Source organism: Gracilinanus agilis, chromosome 3, assembly GCF_016433145.1.
Source record: "Gracilinanus agilis isolate LMUSP501 chromosome 3, AgileGrace, whole genome shotgun sequence".
Taxonomy (NCBI): domain Eukaryota; kingdom Metazoa; phylum Chordata; class Mammalia; order Didelphimorphia; family Didelphidae; genus Gracilinanus; species Gracilinanus agilis.
In genome coordinates this window covers 595,411,664-595,432,710 of record NC_058132.1, presented here as the reverse complement: position 1 = coordinate 595,432,710, position 21,047 = coordinate 595,411,664, and the positions used below count along the sequence as shown (strand labels likewise).

The 21,047-nt window shown below is 34.7% G+C and overlaps 1 protein-coding gene across 1 annotated transcript in view; it reads left to right on the top strand.

The window, feature by feature from the left end:
* The first annotated feature begins 612 nt into the window (after window positions 1-612).
* Window positions 613-21,047, top strand: part of ALS2 (alsin Rho guanine nucleotide exchange factor ALS2) — a 64,885-nt gene continuing 44,450 nt past the window's right edge. The window contains exons 1-7 of the mRNA XM_044670642.1: window positions 613-789; window positions 2,163-2,317; window positions 4,135-5,084; window positions 8,516-8,873; window positions 11,045-11,213; window positions 18,469-18,565; window positions 19,877-19,954. Coding sequence (XP_044526577.1) covers window positions 770-789; window positions 2,163-2,317; window positions 4,135-5,084; window positions 8,516-8,873; window positions 11,045-11,213; window positions 18,469-18,565; window positions 19,877-19,954 — 1,827 coding nt within the window. The 5' untranslated portion in view covers window positions 613-769. The remainder of the gene's footprint in view (window positions 790-2,162; window positions 2,318-4,134; window positions 5,085-8,515; window positions 8,874-11,044; window positions 11,214-18,468; window positions 18,566-19,876; window positions 19,955-21,047) is intronic.

The window sequence follows — 21,047 nt, the reverse complement described above, 5'->3', positions numbered from 1 at the left end:
AACCCTGGAATATTCAAAAAGCAGCTCTAATATATATGTATATAAAACAGTTGGGGCAGCTAGGTGGCCAAGTGGATAGAGTGTGCTGGGCCTGGAGTCAAGAAGACTACTTTTCCCAAGTTCAAATATGACTTCAGACACTAGCTATGTGACCCTCGGCAAGTTGTTTAATCCTGTTTGCCTAAGTTCCTAATTTGAAAAATGAACTGGAGAAGGAAATGACAAACCATTCCAGTATCTCTACCAGGAAAACCCTAAATGCTGTCATGGAGAGTCGAGCATGACTGAAAAATGTCCAAATAAAACATTTAATATCATTGTATCTTGAGGTTATTTTCTGTCTGTTTAAAAAGAAGACAAAATTAAAGCAACAATGAAATACCTTGCTTCTGGGAAATTTGAAATAGCCTATTGGAGACTTTAACCCTTTTATAAGCTGAATGGGGAGAAGCTATTTGACTGTTGGCAGATAAAATATGAAACCATTTAAATTGTTTCAGTATTATTTTTGATATATGGTTGGGTTTGTTTTGTTTTTTGTTTTGTTTTTTGGTGCCAAGCCAGTGCACATTTGTTAGAAGTCTTTTTAAAAAAAAAAATGGGAATAAAATAACTAAAGCTTCTCTCTCTTTCTTTCCTATCTTTGTCCCATAAGGTACTCACCTGTATGGTATGTTTATTTCATGCTTTCCATTTAGGTCTTTTACACTGTTCTTTTTTCATTTGCCAGAGAGGAAATGATTTGGTGATGGAGTGCTTCCACTGACAGATGGACTCACAGGAGAGAAGGTAAAAATATGTTATTCCCTGTATTTCCCATTTCCTCTACCTCTAAAACCAGAACCAAAACAAAAATCACATTTATATAATTTGCTATTTGACTTTCCTGCCAAATACTGTTATTAAAGGGTGAAACATCTATATTATAATCAAAAGGCAAAGTATGATATTAAAAATTAACTTAGTAGATTAATTAGTGGCAAAGTAGTTTTCCAAGATCTGTGGAGTATTAAAAATAAAATGGATTAACACTTAAATCTTGAAGACAAAGGCTCTTCCAGACCACATTTGAAAATTATTTCAAAGTATTTTGCAAACATTGATTCTTACTATTAATTTTTAGTGTTTCCAAAGGAATATTAATAAGAATGTGTTCTCTTTCAGTTATCTTAAGATGTATGTCATGGTAGAGATTTCTGGGTGGGGATATTTAGTCAGTCTGTGGTTTCCTTACTTCATGTAAAAACATTCACTTATCTGTCATCATGAAGAAGAGAAATAGCAAAATCAGAGAGTAGGTATTCTGTAAGCATTCTCCTAATGATTATTAAAATATTGGCATGGCTATTTTGCCAAAAATAGACATGTACATTGTGCCATTTGAAAACCATAATTCTCTACAGTCTCCTTTGGGAAACCTTATAAAGAAATATATAGTGTTCTAATGTAACTTTATATCATGGGTTGGTAATGTGAAGGAAGAGGATTGATATTTTCTTGTACTTGTGTGGACATGGTGATTCTAAGCAGGTCTTTCTTTGTGATCTGTAAAGGCCACCAAAAAGATGACACCTTGGACAGAGCCTGAATGAGACAGGAATAATTTGGATGATATTTTAGGTGATTCTGCTATAAATCTGAATTCTGTATTTCTTACTAGCAACTACAGAGTCTGAACATAGCTTGTGATAATTATTGTTTTTTAGTAACCATAAGTTTTCCAGAGAGGAGAATTCAAAGCAAATTATCTTCTTTTTATTTGCTCTACTTACAAGTACTTCTTGATTTTAAAAATATTTTATTTTCTCAAAACAAAATTTAGATGTAAATTCAAAGTAGGGACATGCCAACTCTAATCACTAAATGTATTAGGTTTCTCCTCTATTGAATATTCAGACTCTTCAAATTGTGTTGGCCTTAAACTTTCTTTGATTAGAGATGAATGGTTAGAAGACTTAAACATAATTCTATATTATCTTTAAGGGGCCCACTGTCTTGGCCCCATTCCACAGAGGGAACATAAAGTAGGGACCGAGTAAACTAGATTTCTTATGTAGGTGAAAGGTACCTCACAGTCTTATGAATGTATTGTAAGCAAAAAATTCAAGCCTTATCTTCATGAAGGTATAATCTTTTTTGTGTACTGGTTTTTTTTTTGATAGCTCAGCAGAGGCAGAAGGAGCCAAAGAAAGAGGCCTAGTCCATGTCTGGCAGGCAGGATTCTGCTCTATAACACCCGAGAGACTGCCAGGCTGGGGAGGAAAGACTGTGCTTCAAGCAGCCTTAGGCGTGAGTCATGGAGTACTTCTAACTGAAGGTATTGGATATTAGGATTTACTACTTGATATTTAAGAGCAGAGTCAGATGAACTCTCTTGAAAATAAGATTGTACAATAGCTTGATTCTTAAGTTTATGTATTGTATGTCGTGATCCTTTATCCTTAAGGATAGATTTAATGAATATCAGTAAATAACCCATCAATTGGAATCTTTTTACTATAAAATTTAAGTTGGGAGGTACTTTCAATTATATTGAGAAGGAATGGAGATAACTGTTGCATAAAAAAAACATCAGACTATAGCAACTGTAAAAGTTTCTATACTTCTCTATATCATATCAGTTGGGCCAGGGAAAAAAAAATCATTCTCTTTATAAGATAGTATTGCTCTTTAAATGGCTGGGGATTGGGCATTAGAATAAGGTTTCATTTTTTTATATAGTTGATTTAAATGAGGACCTTAACTAGCTAATCTTTGTTACAAAATTCTCTCTCACTCTCATATACATATGTAATACATATAGCACTTTATACATGCACATGCATATGTGTTTGTAGAGAGAGTGTTTTTGGTTACTTCAGTTTGTCAAGAAATATACGGATTCAAAGAGAACATTACTTTTTTAAGAATGAAAATTCTGAATTAGTAAATTGTTTACCAAATAATTTTGAAATTAATTACCTTGACTCTTTTTCTAGAAAGAATGAGTGGTTGAATTCATGTTGATAGTTGCTAACTCTGTCTCTTGGCTTAATTTTCTTAAAATAGCTAGCCACATATTAGGAACCTTTTAGATTGCTTGAGACCTTTAGTAATATAAATCTTCTTATTAGTAATGAGTCTGTAAAACCAAAGCTACAATCAAGGGAAACCATCTTATTTGAATAACAAAACCAGAGGAAAATATATTTCAGTTGTTATAAGGTTTCCATAAAACTAAACTGTTAACAATACATTTTAATTGCAAAATGCAAACACAATGAGATTTTGAGAACTGTCATTTGGAAAACACCTAAATATGGTAACTTCACAGATGTAAAATTCATAAAAGTCCTAGACACATCCTTATTAATATAGTGGGGAAGACTGCTGGACTGAGTCAGGAAGATCTGAATTCAAATCTCATCTTAGATATTAGCTATGTGGCCCTGGGCAAGTCATTTAACCTCTCATCTTCAGTTTCCTCAGAGTAAAATGAGAATAATAATAGTACCTGCCTTCCAGGGTTGTCATAAGGGTCCAGTGAGATTACTTATGTACAGCATCTTGCAAATCTTAAAGTATTATATAAATACAAGCTGTTGTTATTCATTCATGGTAGAAATTTATCATGAACCTTGAGAAGAATTTTTCTCTTCTGTATTTTAAAATGAATCATCTTTTGCCAATTTGCACAAATTCTAACTCTAGCTTAGCTTACTGTTGTTTGTTGAAAATGAATGAGCATGGGAGCAGCTAGGTACCTGCTCAATAGATTGAGAGCCAGACCTAGAGTGGGAGGTCCTGGGTTCAAATTTGGATGATACTTTCTAGCTGTGTGACCCTGGGCAAATCACTTAATTCCCAATGCCCAGCCCATACCACTCTTCTGCCTTGAAACCAATACACAGTATTGATTATAAGACAGAAAATTTAAAAAAATTTTTAATAAAGTAACATAAATACATTTTATTAAATATTATTACATTATACATAGATTATTAAATAAATAACATTTAAATAAATAATTTTAAAAAAGAAAGTGAAGATTTTATTTCAGCATAAGAATGAAAGAAATGCTTGCCCAGCTACATTAGGAGAATTCTTATGTCACAACGTTAGTTAATTTCCCTCGCCTCTAATGTTTTGTTTCAGGTGGTGAAGTCTACAGCTTTGGGAACCTCCCCTGGAGATCAGAACCGGGAGAGATCTGTCCGAAGAGTCCTCTTCTAGAAAATGCTTTGGTTGGACAGCATGTTGTTACTGTGGCAACAGGGAGCTTCCACAGCGGAGCAGTAACAGAGAATGGCGTGGTGTACATGTGGGGGCAGAATTCTGCCGGCCAGTGCGCTGTTGCTAACCAGCACCATGTACCAGAACCAACACCCGTCAGTATTTCTGACTCCGAGACAAGCCCTTTGTTATCAGTCAGGATTTTGCAGTTGGCTTGTGGAGAGGAGCACACGTTGGCACTCTCCATAAGCAGAGAGATATGGGCATGGGGCACAGGTTGTCAGTTGGGGCTCATCACCACTACTTTCCCAGTGACAAAGCCACAAAAAGTAGAACATCTCGCTGGGCGAGTCGTGCTCCAAGTGGCCTGTGGGGATTCCCACAGCTTAGCGCTTGTACAGTGCCTCCCCTCACAGGATGTAAAGCCAGTCCCAGAAAGATGTAATCACTGCAGCCAGCTCCTGATTACCATGACTGACAAAGAAGACCATGTGATCATTTCTGATAGTCATTGCTGTCCATTAGGTGTGGCACTATCAGATACCCAGGCAGAAAGCCACGATACCATCACTCCATCCACAGGGGAGAATCTGGAAAGCAAAAATTTATCCAAAAGCCAGGGAGGAGACAAGAAGACTCTTAGAGAAAATGGTTTGTCTGTTGCTTCTGAAGTGAATATCGAAAATGTGCAGCCAGTGATTGATGAGGCCATCCACCCTGAACAAGAAATCACTGGGGCCACAGGCATTCCCATTTTGGGAAAAATGCCATTATTCCCTGACAACCACATAGAAAAAGCATGCTTACAGAAGTTGTCGGATGATTCATTGCAAGGACATCCTGAGACAAGTGGCGAGGTAGAGGTAGCACAGGTATCTCCTGGGTTTTATAATAAATTGGGTCATTACTGTTAAACTCTGCAGTTCTCAGCATTTTAACTTGTTAGTCTGGATTTCTTTTCTTATTTAGAATTGACACTAAGTTAAGGACAGAAATATGGATTAATTTGAAATCAATTATTAACTTCAGTTCTAGGCAGTTTAATGTATAATTTTGCAGATATAAATACATACTATGTGCAAAGCCGTGGATAGAGTTGTTTGAGCTAACAGTTTGTCATTTCTGTCCTACCGTATTTTTATGTTCAAGATACTAAATTTTATTCTCTATTACTTATATTACCTAACCTGACTACCCATTCATATAGATTCTTATTTAGATTTGTGCTGCTTTTTACAATAGTATAGGGAATACTATTCCCTACCTTTTCAATGCAAGATGTACAAAGAGGAATATAGGTCAGTCTTCAAAAAAAATCAAAATATACATGTTCAATGAAACCTCTTCACTCTTTGTGAAGACTTCTTTTAGAATACCTCTTTATTATCTTCCTTATTTTATGAGAATGGAAGAGAGATGTTGAGTTCTGATAACATAATTTTGCCTTGTTCCTCTAACATGAGCTAAAACATGTAGAAAGTTGTTAACTGTACATTCTCTTTAATACATATTTAATACACATGACTCTTTAATAGAAGTAATGAATGATCTAGCCTTTTTGTTTTTTAGCAACAGCATGATAAGAAAAATACCCAAACCCTGACTTGTAAACTTTTAACCTTTTATAAAGCACTGTTTATGAAATTCTCCATTCAGCTTTTGAAAATTGTAGGCTTTTTATCTTCTACTCCTTTGTTTCTCATGTACTAGTAAGAAAATGACTTAGAATTTTTTTCAGAAATAGTCATTATTTTACAACCTACTCATTGAGTTTTTAGGTACTAGATAACAATTTTAAAGTTCAGATAAGTCCCTCATTCTTAGTGCTTCACAACACTTCTCTGAGATAAATGTAGTCTAAAAACAATTTACCCCATTTTACCAGGATACCAAGGATCATATAAACATTAAGACTTTCCCTGCCTATATGTGACAGGATTTAGTCCACATCTCTTGTCTCTTAAGACTCTATGTAATATACTATGTTGCTGCTCAAAAAAATGAAATTGAAATGATAAAGTTTAACAGGAAGGTATTTGGGAAGTTCAATTTTATGGCTGTGAAATTATCTTATTTAACTTTTCTCTGGAATAATAATTTTCAAAATTCCATCGTGTGGGCATTTTATAATTAAAATATCTTTCACAGTTAATTTTTGTGGCAACCTTGCAATAATTCAGATTTTTTTCCATTGGCTTTATTATTCATATAAAATAATTTCCTCTGGTAATAGCTTTAGTTGTAGTAAAGAACAGAGAATACCTGAATTCATATCCTAAATCTGATAGTACCTAATTACTAGTACCATAAGCCTTATTGGACTTTAGGTAGTGGTCTTAGTGATGACTTTCTTTTTCAGTAAATAAATGTATTTGGCAAGTTTCTTTTCCTCTAATGAAGGGAGCAAGCGCATCTGAATGATGCAGTTTACTTGGAACTACTATGATTCCTCACTATTGAACTTGATTATTTTTGCTTTGGAACAATTTAAAACTGTTTTTCACTAAAATTGCTTTTGTTTTTTATTCAGATTAAAGAGAAGTCACTTTGCCCTTTCATTTGAGGTTAAAGCAAGTTTTTATAAATGTGGCTACATCTCCACTTAAAAGCATTTGTGAACATCACTGAAGAGTTTTTAAATTTTCACCAAGGAAGTGATTTGTTTGGAGTCTATTCAAGTTGTAGAGGCACAAAATGCGTCAGAATCCATGATTAACTTTTGTGCTAATTCATTTTATTAAAGAATAGGTTTTTGTGGTTTTTTTCAAACAATCTCATAAAAATGTAGCCAGCAAAGACCTCTCTTCTCTCCCGAACTTTTCTCCTTATTTACTTGATTTATAATAATTGATTTTGTGAATCTGTTACAAATTTCTTACCTTTTGCTCTACTCAGTAAAATGAAACAAGAAATTTATAAATTACCTCCTAATGAATAAGTACCATTATTATTATTATTATTGTTGTTGTTGTTTTAAAGAAAAAGGCAAAGAAAATTATGGAGTATATACTTTTGAGGATGCTTTGGAATAGGAAGTAGACTTTTTTAAATGTTATCTTTACTGATAAAACTAAAGGCCTTATTTAAGTTTAGTTGATGATTGTAATGACTTTCCTCTTCAATAAATTATAGATATATTTGGCAAGTTGTAGAAAAAAATTTCAAATGTTCTTACAAATGAACTGATGTTGGTTTCTAAATGTTTAATTATTAACCTATCACATTTAAGGAATGGGAGCAAAGGTAATGATTTGTTTTTATTCAGCTTACTCAGCTAGCTCCTGGAAAATAATATATTGCATCATATCCTAAAGTTTAAGTCATTCCATTGTTTCACCAAAGACTGAAAGGTCATATAGGGTTAATCTTTTTTTAAACTTATATGTCATATTTTTTTTAATTTCTGCTTATTAAACTTTAAAAAATAATATTTTCTTTAAAATAAAAATTTCTAGACTCTTTAAAGCAACCTTCATAAATCCCTAAATTCTGCAATATCTATTTTTGTCCATTTCTCCATCTCTTAGGAAGTTGGAAGAACAAGTAGGTTTTCATTCTACTGTCTTAAATCAAGCCTGGTGACACATGACTGTAATCCTTACTACTGGAGTGGGATGTGGCTGATGGGTCAGTTGAGTTTAGGAGTTATGAGCTGCAATAGGGCTAAATAGATCAGATATCCACATTAGTATGGCACTATTATGGTGAACCCCCAAGAGTTGTAGGGGCCACGAGTCTGCTTTTAAAAAGGAACAGATTGTGGCCCAGGTTACCAGACAGACAGTCAAAGCTTCCATAGCAATCAACAGTGGGATAAAACCTATGAATTACTGCTGCACATCTAGCCTAGGCAAGATAGGGAGTACCCAATCCTCTTCACCTCCACCCTACTATATAATGCCAGAACGCTCATTTTATTATTAGCCTTCTCTCTCTCTCTCTTCCCCCTTCTTTCCCTCTCTCTCTCTCCCTTCCCCTTCTCTTCTTCACTCTCCCACCTCTCTCCCTCTGCAGTGACCAATTTGAGTAATAATGTGATTTTTCTTCCTGCTACTTGTTTGCCACTAAGAAGACATTTAAAAAAACATCAGGACACCCCCCCCCAAAAAAAAGACATACATCTCAATGTTTTTAAATGGTACTGATTTCCGTCAAATCTTAAATTTCTATTGAAGAATACTATTAAGAGAGTAGACAGAGATTATTTTGAATCCATCAAGAAGTATATATGTGTTTGTATTAAAGGTAAATCTCCTTTGTTTTTTTTTTAAAGGGTTCCTCTTTTTTTCCCCTGTGTTTTTAGCCTCTTACTGAAGAACCAAATCCCAGTCTCCCCAGCCCACCAACCACAAGTACATCTGCTCTAAACAGCTTAGTGGTTTCCTGTGCCTCCGCGGTTGGTGTGAGAGTAGCGGCTACATATGAAGCTGGAGCCTTGTCTCTTAAGAAAGTAATGAACTTTTATAGTATAGCTCCTTGTGAAAGCGGACTTCAGTCAGGCAGTGCTTCCTTGGGCCCAGAAGGGTTAAAGGATAGCCGAGAAGAGCAGGTTAAACTGGAATCTATGCAAGGAAAGAAGAGTTCAAGTCTTGTGGATATTAGAGAAGAGGAATCTGAGGGAGTTAGCAGAAGGCTTTCTCTTCCTGGATTATTATCACAAGGTAAGACATTAGTCAGTTTCTAAGAATGAGTTTTGGCAAGACCAAGTGCTTTTGAATTCACCAGCTATATCACAAGACTTTACTTTTTATTGAGGAATAAGATCTTACACATAAATGAATTTTTCAGCTAAATAAAATGTTGCCCTTTTAAATGCTAAAAATTCTTTTATTTGAATCATTGTGTATAGAAACCTTTCTAAAGTATATTACCTGGTTCCTTACTGCTTTAAACAGAACAACCTCTTCCTGAGAGTCCAAGATCATTATGAATGTCATTATTGCATTGTGCTATAAAATAATGATGGCCCCCTCCAGGACAGTTGACTTGAATAAGTTTTTATTTTTGTAATAAATAGTCCTTATCTCTCAAATATTCCTTCTTACCTTTCTTCTGTGATCAATTGCGATCTAATCAGTTGTTAGTTAGAAAATCAGATGCCAAGACTATTTGAATAGTATGTAACGTAAGAGTAAATAGATTATATACTAAAACTCATGTACTTTATTTTGGGGAAAGTCCCCTAGGTCCTCACTTAGAGACTTTGAGGCACTAATTTTTTTTGTTGTTGTTACACAAACAGGCTGTTTTGCTTATGATATTTGAAATTGCCATTTAAGCGGCCTTGGAATAAGTAAGATGTTACTTTGCTTTATGTATAGATAGTTGCCCAGAATCCTGAAGTATTCTTTCTCTTTAAGCTTTTATAACAGAAAATCTGAGCAGAGGAAATGATACTACCAATACTATTCTTTTAGAATAATTACTATACACTAGATTTTTATATCTATGTCCTTTTCTAGTTGGAATCTCTGGGACATCTATTTTACTCAAGATCCAGAAACCATATATTTCCTAGATTGTATATTACTCTTCCTTGTCTTTTCTTATTCTGCATTTTTCAACAATTCTTCTCTGTCCTGTATTATTTGTTAGTTTCTCTCCCCATTTCCACTAGCTTTGCTGGCTATTACTGACCCTAACTGGCGTTTTGCTATTAGTCTCAGCACTATTCAGCCCTACTCTCTCCACTTGCTACTACTGTTATCTAAAAGCTATTCACCAACAGTTTATTGAGACAAGTACCAAGACCAGGATGGGAAGCAGATTGTACAGGAAATTAGACCAGATTTTTTATCTCTTCAAATCATTCTTTGACTTTAGTGATTGAAATGAGTAAGTTTCTTCTATATAAAGTTAGATAGAATTTTTGACATCTGTGTTACAGCTCTTAAAGAATAAAAATGAATTTAGCTTTAAAATGCTTTATTTTCAGTATATAATTCACCTCATAAAATGTAGTTATATGTGAAACAGTTTGTCGTTAAAGGACCACTAGAAGGCTATTTTCAAATATAATGAAAACTAAGATTAGATTAGACAGTGAAAATCTCAAAAGAATTTCAAATGTACCTTTTCAATCTTCTAAAAAAAATTTTTTTTTTACCAGAAACCAGAAATTTGTCTGAGAAAATATATATTTTTTAAACCCTTGCCTTCCATCTTAGAAGCAATACTGGATATTGGTTCTAATGCAGAAGAGTGGTAAGGGTTAGGCAATGGGGGCTAAGTGACTTGGCCAGCGTCACACAGTTAGGAAGTATCTGGTACCAGATTTGAACCCAGGACCTCCCATCTCTGGGCCTCTCAATCCACCACTGAGCCACCCAGCTGCCTCCTGTCTAAGAAAATATTGAGAAGGCCTACTTGACTGTCTTTTATGTCTTGAGGGTAGATGATAAAATCACTGGAATGATTTTTCATTTGTTGTCCTCCATGGTTCACCTCATTTGACCAAATAAGTACCTGCTGATTGTCCTAAATCTGTATATAGTTTCATTTTTTTAATCCAAGTCAGTTATACTTTGTTCTCTTTGGAATCCATCTAAAAAGAGCATAGCATTTCTTTTTGAGTAAGATGGTTTAAGTTAAATGAATAGTTTCGGCTAGGTATCTTTTTTTATAAAAAATTTCTTTGCTAAGCTCATTTTTCTTTTTTTTTTGAGAAGTTCTTTAAGTTTTCACACTATCTAGCTGAATATATATTTGCATTTGATTCCTGGTCTTGGAAATTTTTTCATTTTTCTTAAATGGACAAAAACACAAAACCTATAATATATTTCTTTGGAAATAGTTTTTCAAAATGCTTTAGCTGCCAATTTTATGTTCTTAGTTTCTCCCAGGCTCCTGAGAAAAGCTGCCCGGGCAAAAACACGAACAGTGGTATTGACACCTACATATAGTGGGGAAGCAGATGCCCTCCTCCCTTCTTTAAGGACTGAAGTGTGGACTTGGGGGAAAGGAAAAGAAGGACAGCTAGGACATGGTGATGTTTTGCCTAGGTAAGATTAAGATTTAACAATAAACATTGGGTTTAATACACATTAATTCAGTATAACAAGCATTTATCTAGGTGTGGGAGATGTAAAGGTAAATTACATATCCTCAAGGAACTTATGTTTTAGTAGTGGTTTGAAAGTACTAAAATTAATTAGGTTAAATAGTCCCTCCTTTCTCATTTTGTAACATGTGACATCTTGTGTTTGTAAAACCATGTTTTAATTTAATTTTCCAGGACAAATTTGAAATTGTTCTGTAGAATTCCCTTGTTTTGTCTATGCAGGGATAGACATTTTATTTTATTTTTTATTTTTTAAAATTTATTAATTTATAACATTTCTCCATGGTTTATAGGATTCATGTTCTATCCCTCCCTCCCTCTACTCCCTCCCATAGCCCACACACAATTCCACTGGGTTTTACATGTGTCATTGATCAAGACCAGTTTCCTCATTATTGATATTTGCATTAGGGTGTTCATTTTGAGTCAATTTCCCCAATTATATCCCCATCCACCCATGTGATCAGGCAGTTGTTTTTTCTTCTGTGTTCCTACTTCCACAGTTCTTCTTCTGAATGTGAATAGCATTCTTTTTCATAATTCCCTCAGAGTTTTCCTGTATAATTGCATTGTTGCTAGTAGAGAAATCTATTACATTCAATTTTACCACAGTATATCCGAATGACTACCTTTTTAAACCAACTAAAACAAACAGTGGATGGCATGAGATTGGGGGGGGGGGTGGGGCAGGAGTAGAATATTCCATTCAACTATTTTGAAATTTAAGAACAAGTATATGAACCAGTAAGCTTATAGTAAGTGCTTATTGTGTGCCAGGGATTGTGCTAAGGTCTGGGGTAAAAATAAAAAACAAAAAAACAGTTTTTACTCTTTGATTACATTCCCAAATCAGTACATAAAAGGTAGAATAAGTGGAAGATAGTCATAATAGGAAGGCACTAGCAGAGCATCTGTGGGGACCAGGAATGGCTTCCTGGAAGATGGTCCTTGAGCTCAATTTTAGAGGAAGTCGGTGATTCTTTTTTGGGAGGTTATAGGTGATAAGGAAGAGCATTTCAACAATTCAGTCCTTCAGTCTCCTGTTATGACCAGTTAAGGAAGAGAAACATGGTAGAGAAAGACAAAAGGGAGAAATAGACAGAAATAAAACAGAAAAAAATAAGTGCAAAAAGATGTTATGTAGCTAGATATAGCCTTTTCATGGAGTATTAACTCAGTCTTTCACAATATTGCTGTTGATAGCTTTGAAAGACAAGCATCATTTTCACATGTCATATAAGTGGATTAACTTCTAAGTATTTATCCAGTGAGCCTGGATGAAACTGAACTTTTGTCCAACTTAAAAGTTCCATTAATTTGATAAAGATCTCTCTATGTTCTTAAATATTTTTCTAGTTGTTATGAATAAAATGGATATAGATGGATATATTCAAAAGTATTAATAGTTTATTTAAAGGCATATTGGTAATTAAGAAGGCCACGTGCCTGCTAAGATCTAATTCAAATGTCCCACCATTACCTCTGCCCACCTGGCTTGTTCCACAGGAAAGGGCGCGTCTCAATCAAGTTCTGAGACTTTATACTTCTGTCTACATAATCACACTTCCTGCCCACAAGAGGAATCATGGGAAATGTAGTTTTCAAGTCCCCTAAACGTCCACAGGAAGTTTATATCAGGGACCTGAATATTAAGACTCAATGAACCCCAAAGAACCCCAAATTCCAATAACATATTCCCCGCCAAGAGCAGAAAGACACTGGTTTCCTTGAAAGCTCTTGTAAACATAACTTTTAAATTACAGAAATTTGGGGATAAAAGAAAAGAGGACAAAAACAATGAACCAATGATTGCTAGCTGCATTGACAAAAAGCCAATTAGGGGCAGTCCCCTTTGGCATAAGAGTGTACATTTAAAATAAATGCATTCAACTCCCCATAGTTCAATCAACTGCACCCCAAAGTTCATTTGGGTTTTCATGATCCAGCGAAGCCTCTTCAGGCATCTTCTTGGTGCCTTTTCCAAACAGGTTCATTGTCTGGATTCTGGGGAGATGGTAAATTTCTTATCCTAAAATTACTCTCAAAGAATTTAAACTTTACATTATAGATTATAAAACATACATTCCCTTCTGAGGAGAATTATACATTCCCCCCTGAAATTACTCTCAAAAGAGTTAAAATTTTACAGTATAGATTATAATACAGACATTATGATTATAAAGCTTACACACACCCCTGAGGAGAAGCAATAACACATTCTTCCCTGAAGAGGGTACCCCAGGTCAGCTAAGGATGCATGGCAGAGTCATGGGGTTGTATGAAATCAATTGCCAAAGAAATAAAAATAAAATAAAATAAAAATCCAAATAAAAGAGAAAAATTAACTTGTGAAGGAAATGTAAAACATTAAAGTCTTATGTGCAAAAAATGTAAGGAAAAATAAACTTAAAACAGCTCCTTGAATCAAGGCCCAATTAAAGTGATTTAAGCAGTTTGCAATTACCCATTCAGGAGCCAGGACTACAAAAAAAGTTGCCATTCTATATATAAGAGAAATAACAGGGCCAAATTTGTGTGCAAGGGAAATGTCTTTCCCTGGTCTGATTTACCTGCACCTTCTCAGGGATGAGCCATAATGATAGCCAATCTTAGGTGCTTACTAGGAAATGAAGCTCAGGGGAAGTCTGGCCTCTAATATGTTAGAAACTGCAACCCCAAACCTCAAACACTAGTTTTAAGCCCTTCAGTATTGGCATAGAACTTCCTCAATCTCATGGTCTGCATGACCTTTTGCTCCTTGGTACTTTGCAGATTCTCAGTAGGTCTCCATGACCTTGTGGCTCTTTTGCTCCCTTCTCCTGGAATCAGACCGACATTAATCACAGTCCCATAATATTTACCAATAATTGGCAGGTTACCATAGTCTAAGGCTTTTGGAGTATGCATTAATATTATAGTAAATATATATTTATATATGTTAAATATATATTTATATTTATAGTATATTTTTATAGTAAATATATATTTATATATCTTATAAATATATTTATATTTATAGTAAATATATATTTATATATATTTTAAATATATATTAAACTTATTGTAAAATCAAAAAAAGATTAACACTGATTATATGTACTTTCAGTACAAAATGAAAAAAAGGGTAAGAGTCAATTACTCTATTAAAAATTAAAAGGAAAAGCAATAAGAAAATTTAAAAATTCAGGGAAAATTACAATGTTTTCAAATATAAAAATGAGAAAGAAAAAAGAAAAAAAAACAAATTATATTGCACTCACAAGGAAAAAATAATAAAAGAATGTTTTAAAAATCAAAAAATAGATAGCTTAGAATTAGTGAAAGGTTTTTCACCCAAAAGTGAGATCCATTTCCTGTTAAGCTTTTGCATAAACTGTGAGTGTAAACAGTTTTTACAAAATAGAAGATTCATAATGCACATTCAAATAAAGTACCATAATTTTCAATAACACATTTTAAGACAATAGCAAACAAACCCATTATTATAACCACTTGCTATGATGTTTAAAAAATTGTATACCTGTCACAAATTCAACAGGTATAGTAAATCATTCAACCTTGGCTAAGATATTTTCTTAACCAATTCTATTACTGCCTCCATGGCAATTGTGGGGCAAAGCCAAAAAAAAAAAATCTGATTAAAAAAACTTCTGGGTCTAAGTATCCTCAGGAATTCTAGATCCTTCTGATGGGAAAGCAAGCTAAAACAGAGAGACAAAACATCAAGCATACAGGAGCTCTCCTGGCTTCCTGTGTAATATACAAAAGCTTGGGCAGGAAACCTTGATTTGTTTCCTCTACCACTCTAAGACAAAATTGTTTATAATAAATATATAAAACTTATCATTTATACAGAAGGGTACTAGGCATCTAAAGTCAATTCTATAGACTCTTTATAAAATTATAATTTAAATTCTCAAGGCATCAAAATCTCCAAGGTTGTATAAGTAATATCAACATTTAATAAAAACCTAAGGCATGTGAACCTAAGGCTTATGGGCTTTTTACAACTTAAAAATGTTTAAGATATTCATAAATGGTACAGATAACAGAATTAGATTAATACAGGTAAAAATTTTAAAAAATGAAATCTTAAAGAAATCAGGAAATATAAAGAACAGATTACAAGCAGTGCAGTCAAAAACCCTTTTTACCAATTCTAATAGATTTGTACACTATTTGGAAGTTACAATAAAATCATGACCAGAATTAATCTAGCAGCCAAAACTTCATTAGCTTAAGTGATCTAGGGTAACAGAAAAAATCAATGTAAAACAACAAAATTAAATCACAAAACAACAATCAGCAAAATACAATAAGATACAGGAACTTTTAAAAAAGAAGCCCATGCAGTCTGAGGTTTTAAAATCTACCTCTGGTCCAATTCAAGTTCCTTCTAACTGAGCTCTGCACTGAGCACAGTGTGGATAACTCCATAAAGTCTTGGGCAGGCCTAGTGGGGGGGGGGAGAGGGGGTGAATTCCTCCCCTGAGTTTCAGGCAAGATAATCGAAAGGAATAGTTTTGAAATAGGCCATGTGGTCCATGCTTGCCATTCTACTTCCTGTTTGAAGAGTAAAAGCTAGGGCTCATGTGGAAGCCAACTGGGGTGGGGGCTAGAGAAAGCCACAAGTTGGAGGTCCTACGTGGAGGGCTTGTTGTGGGGAAGAAGGTACCTAGAGAAGCTTTCTTTAGTTTAAAAGTCATTAATGTCTACGAGGAAGCACCCCTGGGAAAGTCCCAGGTGTGTGAAATGAGAGAGAAGGGGGTTTTTCTTTGTATACTTCCCAAATCTTAAGCAGCCACAGCAGCAGTCTCTAGGATCGGCATCAATTGGCAGTGGCAGCTGGGGTGGGAGAGCAGGAGTCAGAGGAAAGAGAGTCAGCAGCAGCAGGCAAGGCACTGGCATTCCTGCGTAAGGTCAGGCATTCAGCTAGCAGGAGCTGGGATATGCACTGAGCAGGAAATAGCTAGGGAGCCAGGGAGGGTCTGATGGGCGGGGCCAGCAGTCATTGAAACCAAGTCCAAGGGGAATGTATGAACTAGCAGCCAGGAACAGGCTGTTGGAAAAATGGCATTCCCCTTTCCCAGAAAAATAGCCACATGGCTGGGGAGAATGGGGAGAAGAGAAAAACCAAAAATTTTCCCCTTTTAAAAAAACGCTCAAAAGAACTGAGCAAAGTGGCCAGAAATAGCACAAGAGCAGGTCTGAGGCTCTGGGGAGGATCCAGAGGTGTCTCAGAGTTGCATGGCTTGGTAGCTATCTGAAAAATTGAGAATTACGTCTCCAATGTGGTTGCCAAAACTATTGTGAATAATATTGATATAGATGGATAATTCAAAAGTATTAATAGTTTATTTAAAGGCATATTGGTAATTAAGAAGGCCACGTGCCTGCTAAGATCTAATTCAAATGTCCCACCATTACCTCTGCCCACCTGGCTTGTTCCACAGGAAAGGGCGCGTCTCAATCAAGTTCTGAGACTTTATACTTCTGTCTACATAATCACACTTCCTGCCCACAAGAGGAATCATGGGAAATGTAGTTTTCAAGTCCCCTAAACATCCACAGGAAGTTTATATCAGGGACTTGAATATTAGGACTCAATGAACTCCAAAGAACCCCAAATTCCAATAACACATTGTAAAAAAGAATTTAATGTCCTTGTGTAGGCTTTTTAAAATTTGAATGCTTATTCATATTGGTATACAAGGAAAGCTAAGTTGAAGATGCTATATCTTTTGGTAATCTTGAGCATTTTGAATTTCATAAAAAGTCAATAAATATTTACAAACTTGATGATATAACCTTAAGACTTTTAATTACATGATTCCTTTCAACAGGAAAATTTGCCTTTAAAAATATTTTTTTGATGATTGTTTTCATATCATATTAATTCTGAATATATCCTTCCTTCTTCCTCTGCTCCTATGGTCCCACAATGGTTCCCTATGTATTTTTATTCCCTATTCTTTTTCAACAGCAACAAAATAGTGTGACCCCTAGGGGCAGTTGGGTAGCTCAGTGGATTGAGAGCCAGGCCTAGAGACGGGAGGCCCTAGGTTCAAATCCGGCCTCAGACACTTCCCAGCTGTGTGACCCTGGGCAAGTCACTTGGCCCCCATTGCCTACCCTTACCACTCTTACACTTATAAGTCAATACACAGAAGTTAAGGGTTTTAAAAAAAATATATATATATATGTGTATATATATATGTATGTATGTATGCATATATATATATATATAAATGTATTTTTATACAACAAAATAAATATATAAATACATATAAAATTTATTTGTGACATAATTGGGTAATTATTTACTACTTAAGACCTCAGTAGAGAATTTTTAGCATGAATCTTCAAGAGGTTTGTGAACCAGCAAATGGGAACCACTACTCTACCCAGCAAACTTTTCCTTCTATCAAATATTAACAAACAAAAAATTTTAGCAAAATCAACTGGCACATCTACTGTTTGACAACATATGCAGTATGTTATACTCTAACTTTCTTTTTGTGTTAATCTCATATTTGTGTTAGTTTCTATATTTGTATGGTAACTTCTATATTTGTGTTAATTTGGTATCAGATCATTATTGATATATTTCCTAAAAAGATTTTTTCCCCAGTTGTTAGTTTCCCTTTGTATTTTAGTTACATTGACTTTATTTGCCATTTTGTTTGGCAGTAGATAAGTAAGTAGGTAAGCAACTAGAAACTCAAATTAAAATGGAAAATAAATTGAATGTTTTATGAAGTTTGTGCACAGTGTATCAGATCAAAATCCAAAATGACCTTATTTATATGCCCTACAAAATAAAAGAAACTATAGAAAAATTTCTTAACTGCCCCAATCCTTTGTTTCTCCCCAATTAGCATTTCCTTTTTCTAATAAGGACTGTGTGGACAGTTTGAATCTCATCCTGTTCTAAATTATAGGGATTAGCTACCTCCTGACTAGCCAAAAACTAAGTTAATAATGCTGCTAAAAACTTTATAACATTACTTTGTAGATTTGAGAAAATATTTAATACTTTAGTTTCTCAACCCTTCAGTATTTTTTTAAGAGTCTAGTAACTTGAACATTTAATCTGATATTTCAGATAGGCTAGTTCTACTTTTTATTGATTCTTAGCATAACCTAAAATTGTGGAGGTTTTTTGTTGTTATTTGTGTTTTTTGGTGGTTTTCTAGGCTTCAGCCATTATGTGTAAAATGTCTAGATGGTAAAGAAGTAATTCAGCTGGCAGCTGGTGGTCATCATTCCCTTGCTCTCACTGCTAAATCCCAGGTATGAGAAGAGTAATTATATACTAATTTTATTCAGAGGATTAGGTTTGAACCAGTGACATAGAAAAATCTCCAGGGCTTGTGGCATGTTTTTTTTTTTTTCTCAGAAAGGCTGGCTATGCGTGAAATTGTCCATATGTTCACCAGAAAGAAGTAGAAAGATTATATACCTGCAGTTTGGGAATATTTATGAAGTCATGTTAATCATTTGAAGTTTTTTTTGCTTGGAGAAGAAGTAGGCAAGGAAGGAACCCTTAATTAAGAAACTAAAAAAATATTCTGAAGTCTTTGTTATAGAGTCACAGGTCTCAAAGTGATGTCTATATCAGTATCTAAATCCGTGTTTAGAACAGAGGCTTTGCTAGTAACCTGACCAAACTTAGAAAAATAGTTATTTAATTTAGACTTTATTCAGAAGGACCATCATTCCATTTTCCTTTTCAGTAAGCTACAAATGAGCTCTATATCCTTTAAGTCAATAATTCCTTTCCAGTGATGGGCAAGATCCAGGCCGTAATTTACCCATCACTGACTGCCTTAAGCAATTCCTGAAACACTACATCTAGCTGTGAGGCCTGGATTTGGCCTGCGGGGAATAGTTTGCCCATCACTGCTTTAGACCTTAACCGAAATTTCTTCTATTAGTTCCCCTTCTCTTTATCCTTAGTGAACATGGAAGTGGCACTTGTTACTCCCTATAGTAAAATGTTCATAATAGAGATTTTCAGATTGTCCTTCAACTTTCTCTACCCTCCCAGGATGCACTTGAATTCCAGTCTTTTAGCTTTTATGGTAAACTGTCTTTTATTTCTTTATCCTAGGGAGTTGAGAGGCAAACATTGTTTTACTTGCCATATTTTAAAAGCTGACTTATAGTATTTCTATATGGCACCATAACATAGGAGGAAGAGCCTTGGACTTTTGTCAGAAGTCCTTGGTCCAAATAATGACTCTGGTGTTTACTAGGTGAGATTTCACCTCTGTCATCCTCAAATGTAAAATGGGAATAATCATATTATTAATATTCCCTTACATGATTACCTCAGAATAATGTTATATAAATTTATTTCACATTATTATTTTTTTTCATATTGTAGAATAAGGTATTTATAACTTATGCCCATGAACTCTCATGATATATTTTAGAAGGTTCATGATCTTAGATGGGGGAAAAAAGTTGAGAATCTTTGTTCTAAAGAACAGAGATCAGTATAATATAAGTAAAATTATTTGTATATGTTAATTATTGCCACAACTGAAATTATTGTATTGAACTTTATTCATATTATTAACTCTTATCAATTTTTGACAGGTTTACTCATGGGGTAGTAATACTTTTGGCCAACTTGGTCATTCAGATTCTCCAACTACAGTTCCTCGTCTGGCAAAGGTATTTAAATATCTTTGAGAAATTCTTTTTAACTTTTACTTCCAAATTCTCTTTCTCCTTTCTAGCCCTCACTCACTCACCAGAAAGCAAGAAATATGCTACCCAATATGCATATAAAATAATATAAAACATATTTCCACATTAGCCATGTTACAGAGAGAAAAAAAGCAAAATAAAGTATTCAGTCTCAGAGTTCATCAGTTCTCTCTTTCTGGAGATAGATAGCATTTTTCTCATGAATTCTTTGGATTTATTGTAGATCATTGGATTTACCAGAGTAACTAAATGTTTCACAGTTGACCCATCATTACAATGTTGTTGTTACTGTGAATAATGTTCCTCTGTGAAAATGAAATGGTCCTCCAGAAGGAGATATGTATATAGAGATGGATTGGTGATGAAAAAGTCCACCTAAGGACCTTCCCAAGGCCAGTGAAGTGCAAAACCCCTTGAAAAACACAAAATTGAAAAACACAAGAGTTAAGTTTATTTTGCAACTTAAGGTTAGGGAACTGATTGTCAAGAACCAAAATGTCCCTGATTCTATAGATCTAATTCTCCAGTCAACCTTCTGTGCCTCTTTCACAAGAGAGCCCTTCTGATCTTCCAAAACTTCTTACCAGCTCCCTGTTCTTATCTAAACCCAAAACCATCTGACTACCTAGACTAATTATCCCAGAATTTTAATCAGTTAACCCTTTAATTGTCTCTAAAAGGCTATTGAGAATAGACTCACAGGTGGACTGAGTCCTTCCCCACACCTGGGGTTGGCTTCTAAGGTAAAAATCCCAAAGTCCCAGGTCTTAAAATCTTTGGATTACCTCAGCCAAAATGACACAACACTACAGGGAAAACCAGATCACCTCCTAGATAATCTTCCAAGGCACAAGAACCTCCAACTTTCTCCACAAACTGGTCAGATCACAATAGCTGATGGAGTTGCTCTTCTCCCAGCTTAGGGATAGGAAAACTAGTGAAGAAACAGTTAACTCCCAAATCTCTCCTCTGCAGTTCTCATTCCAGAATCTTTTCCCAGGGTTCATGGCTAAATTTTCCTCTCACCCTTTTAGAGACAATTTTGTATTTTCCCTTA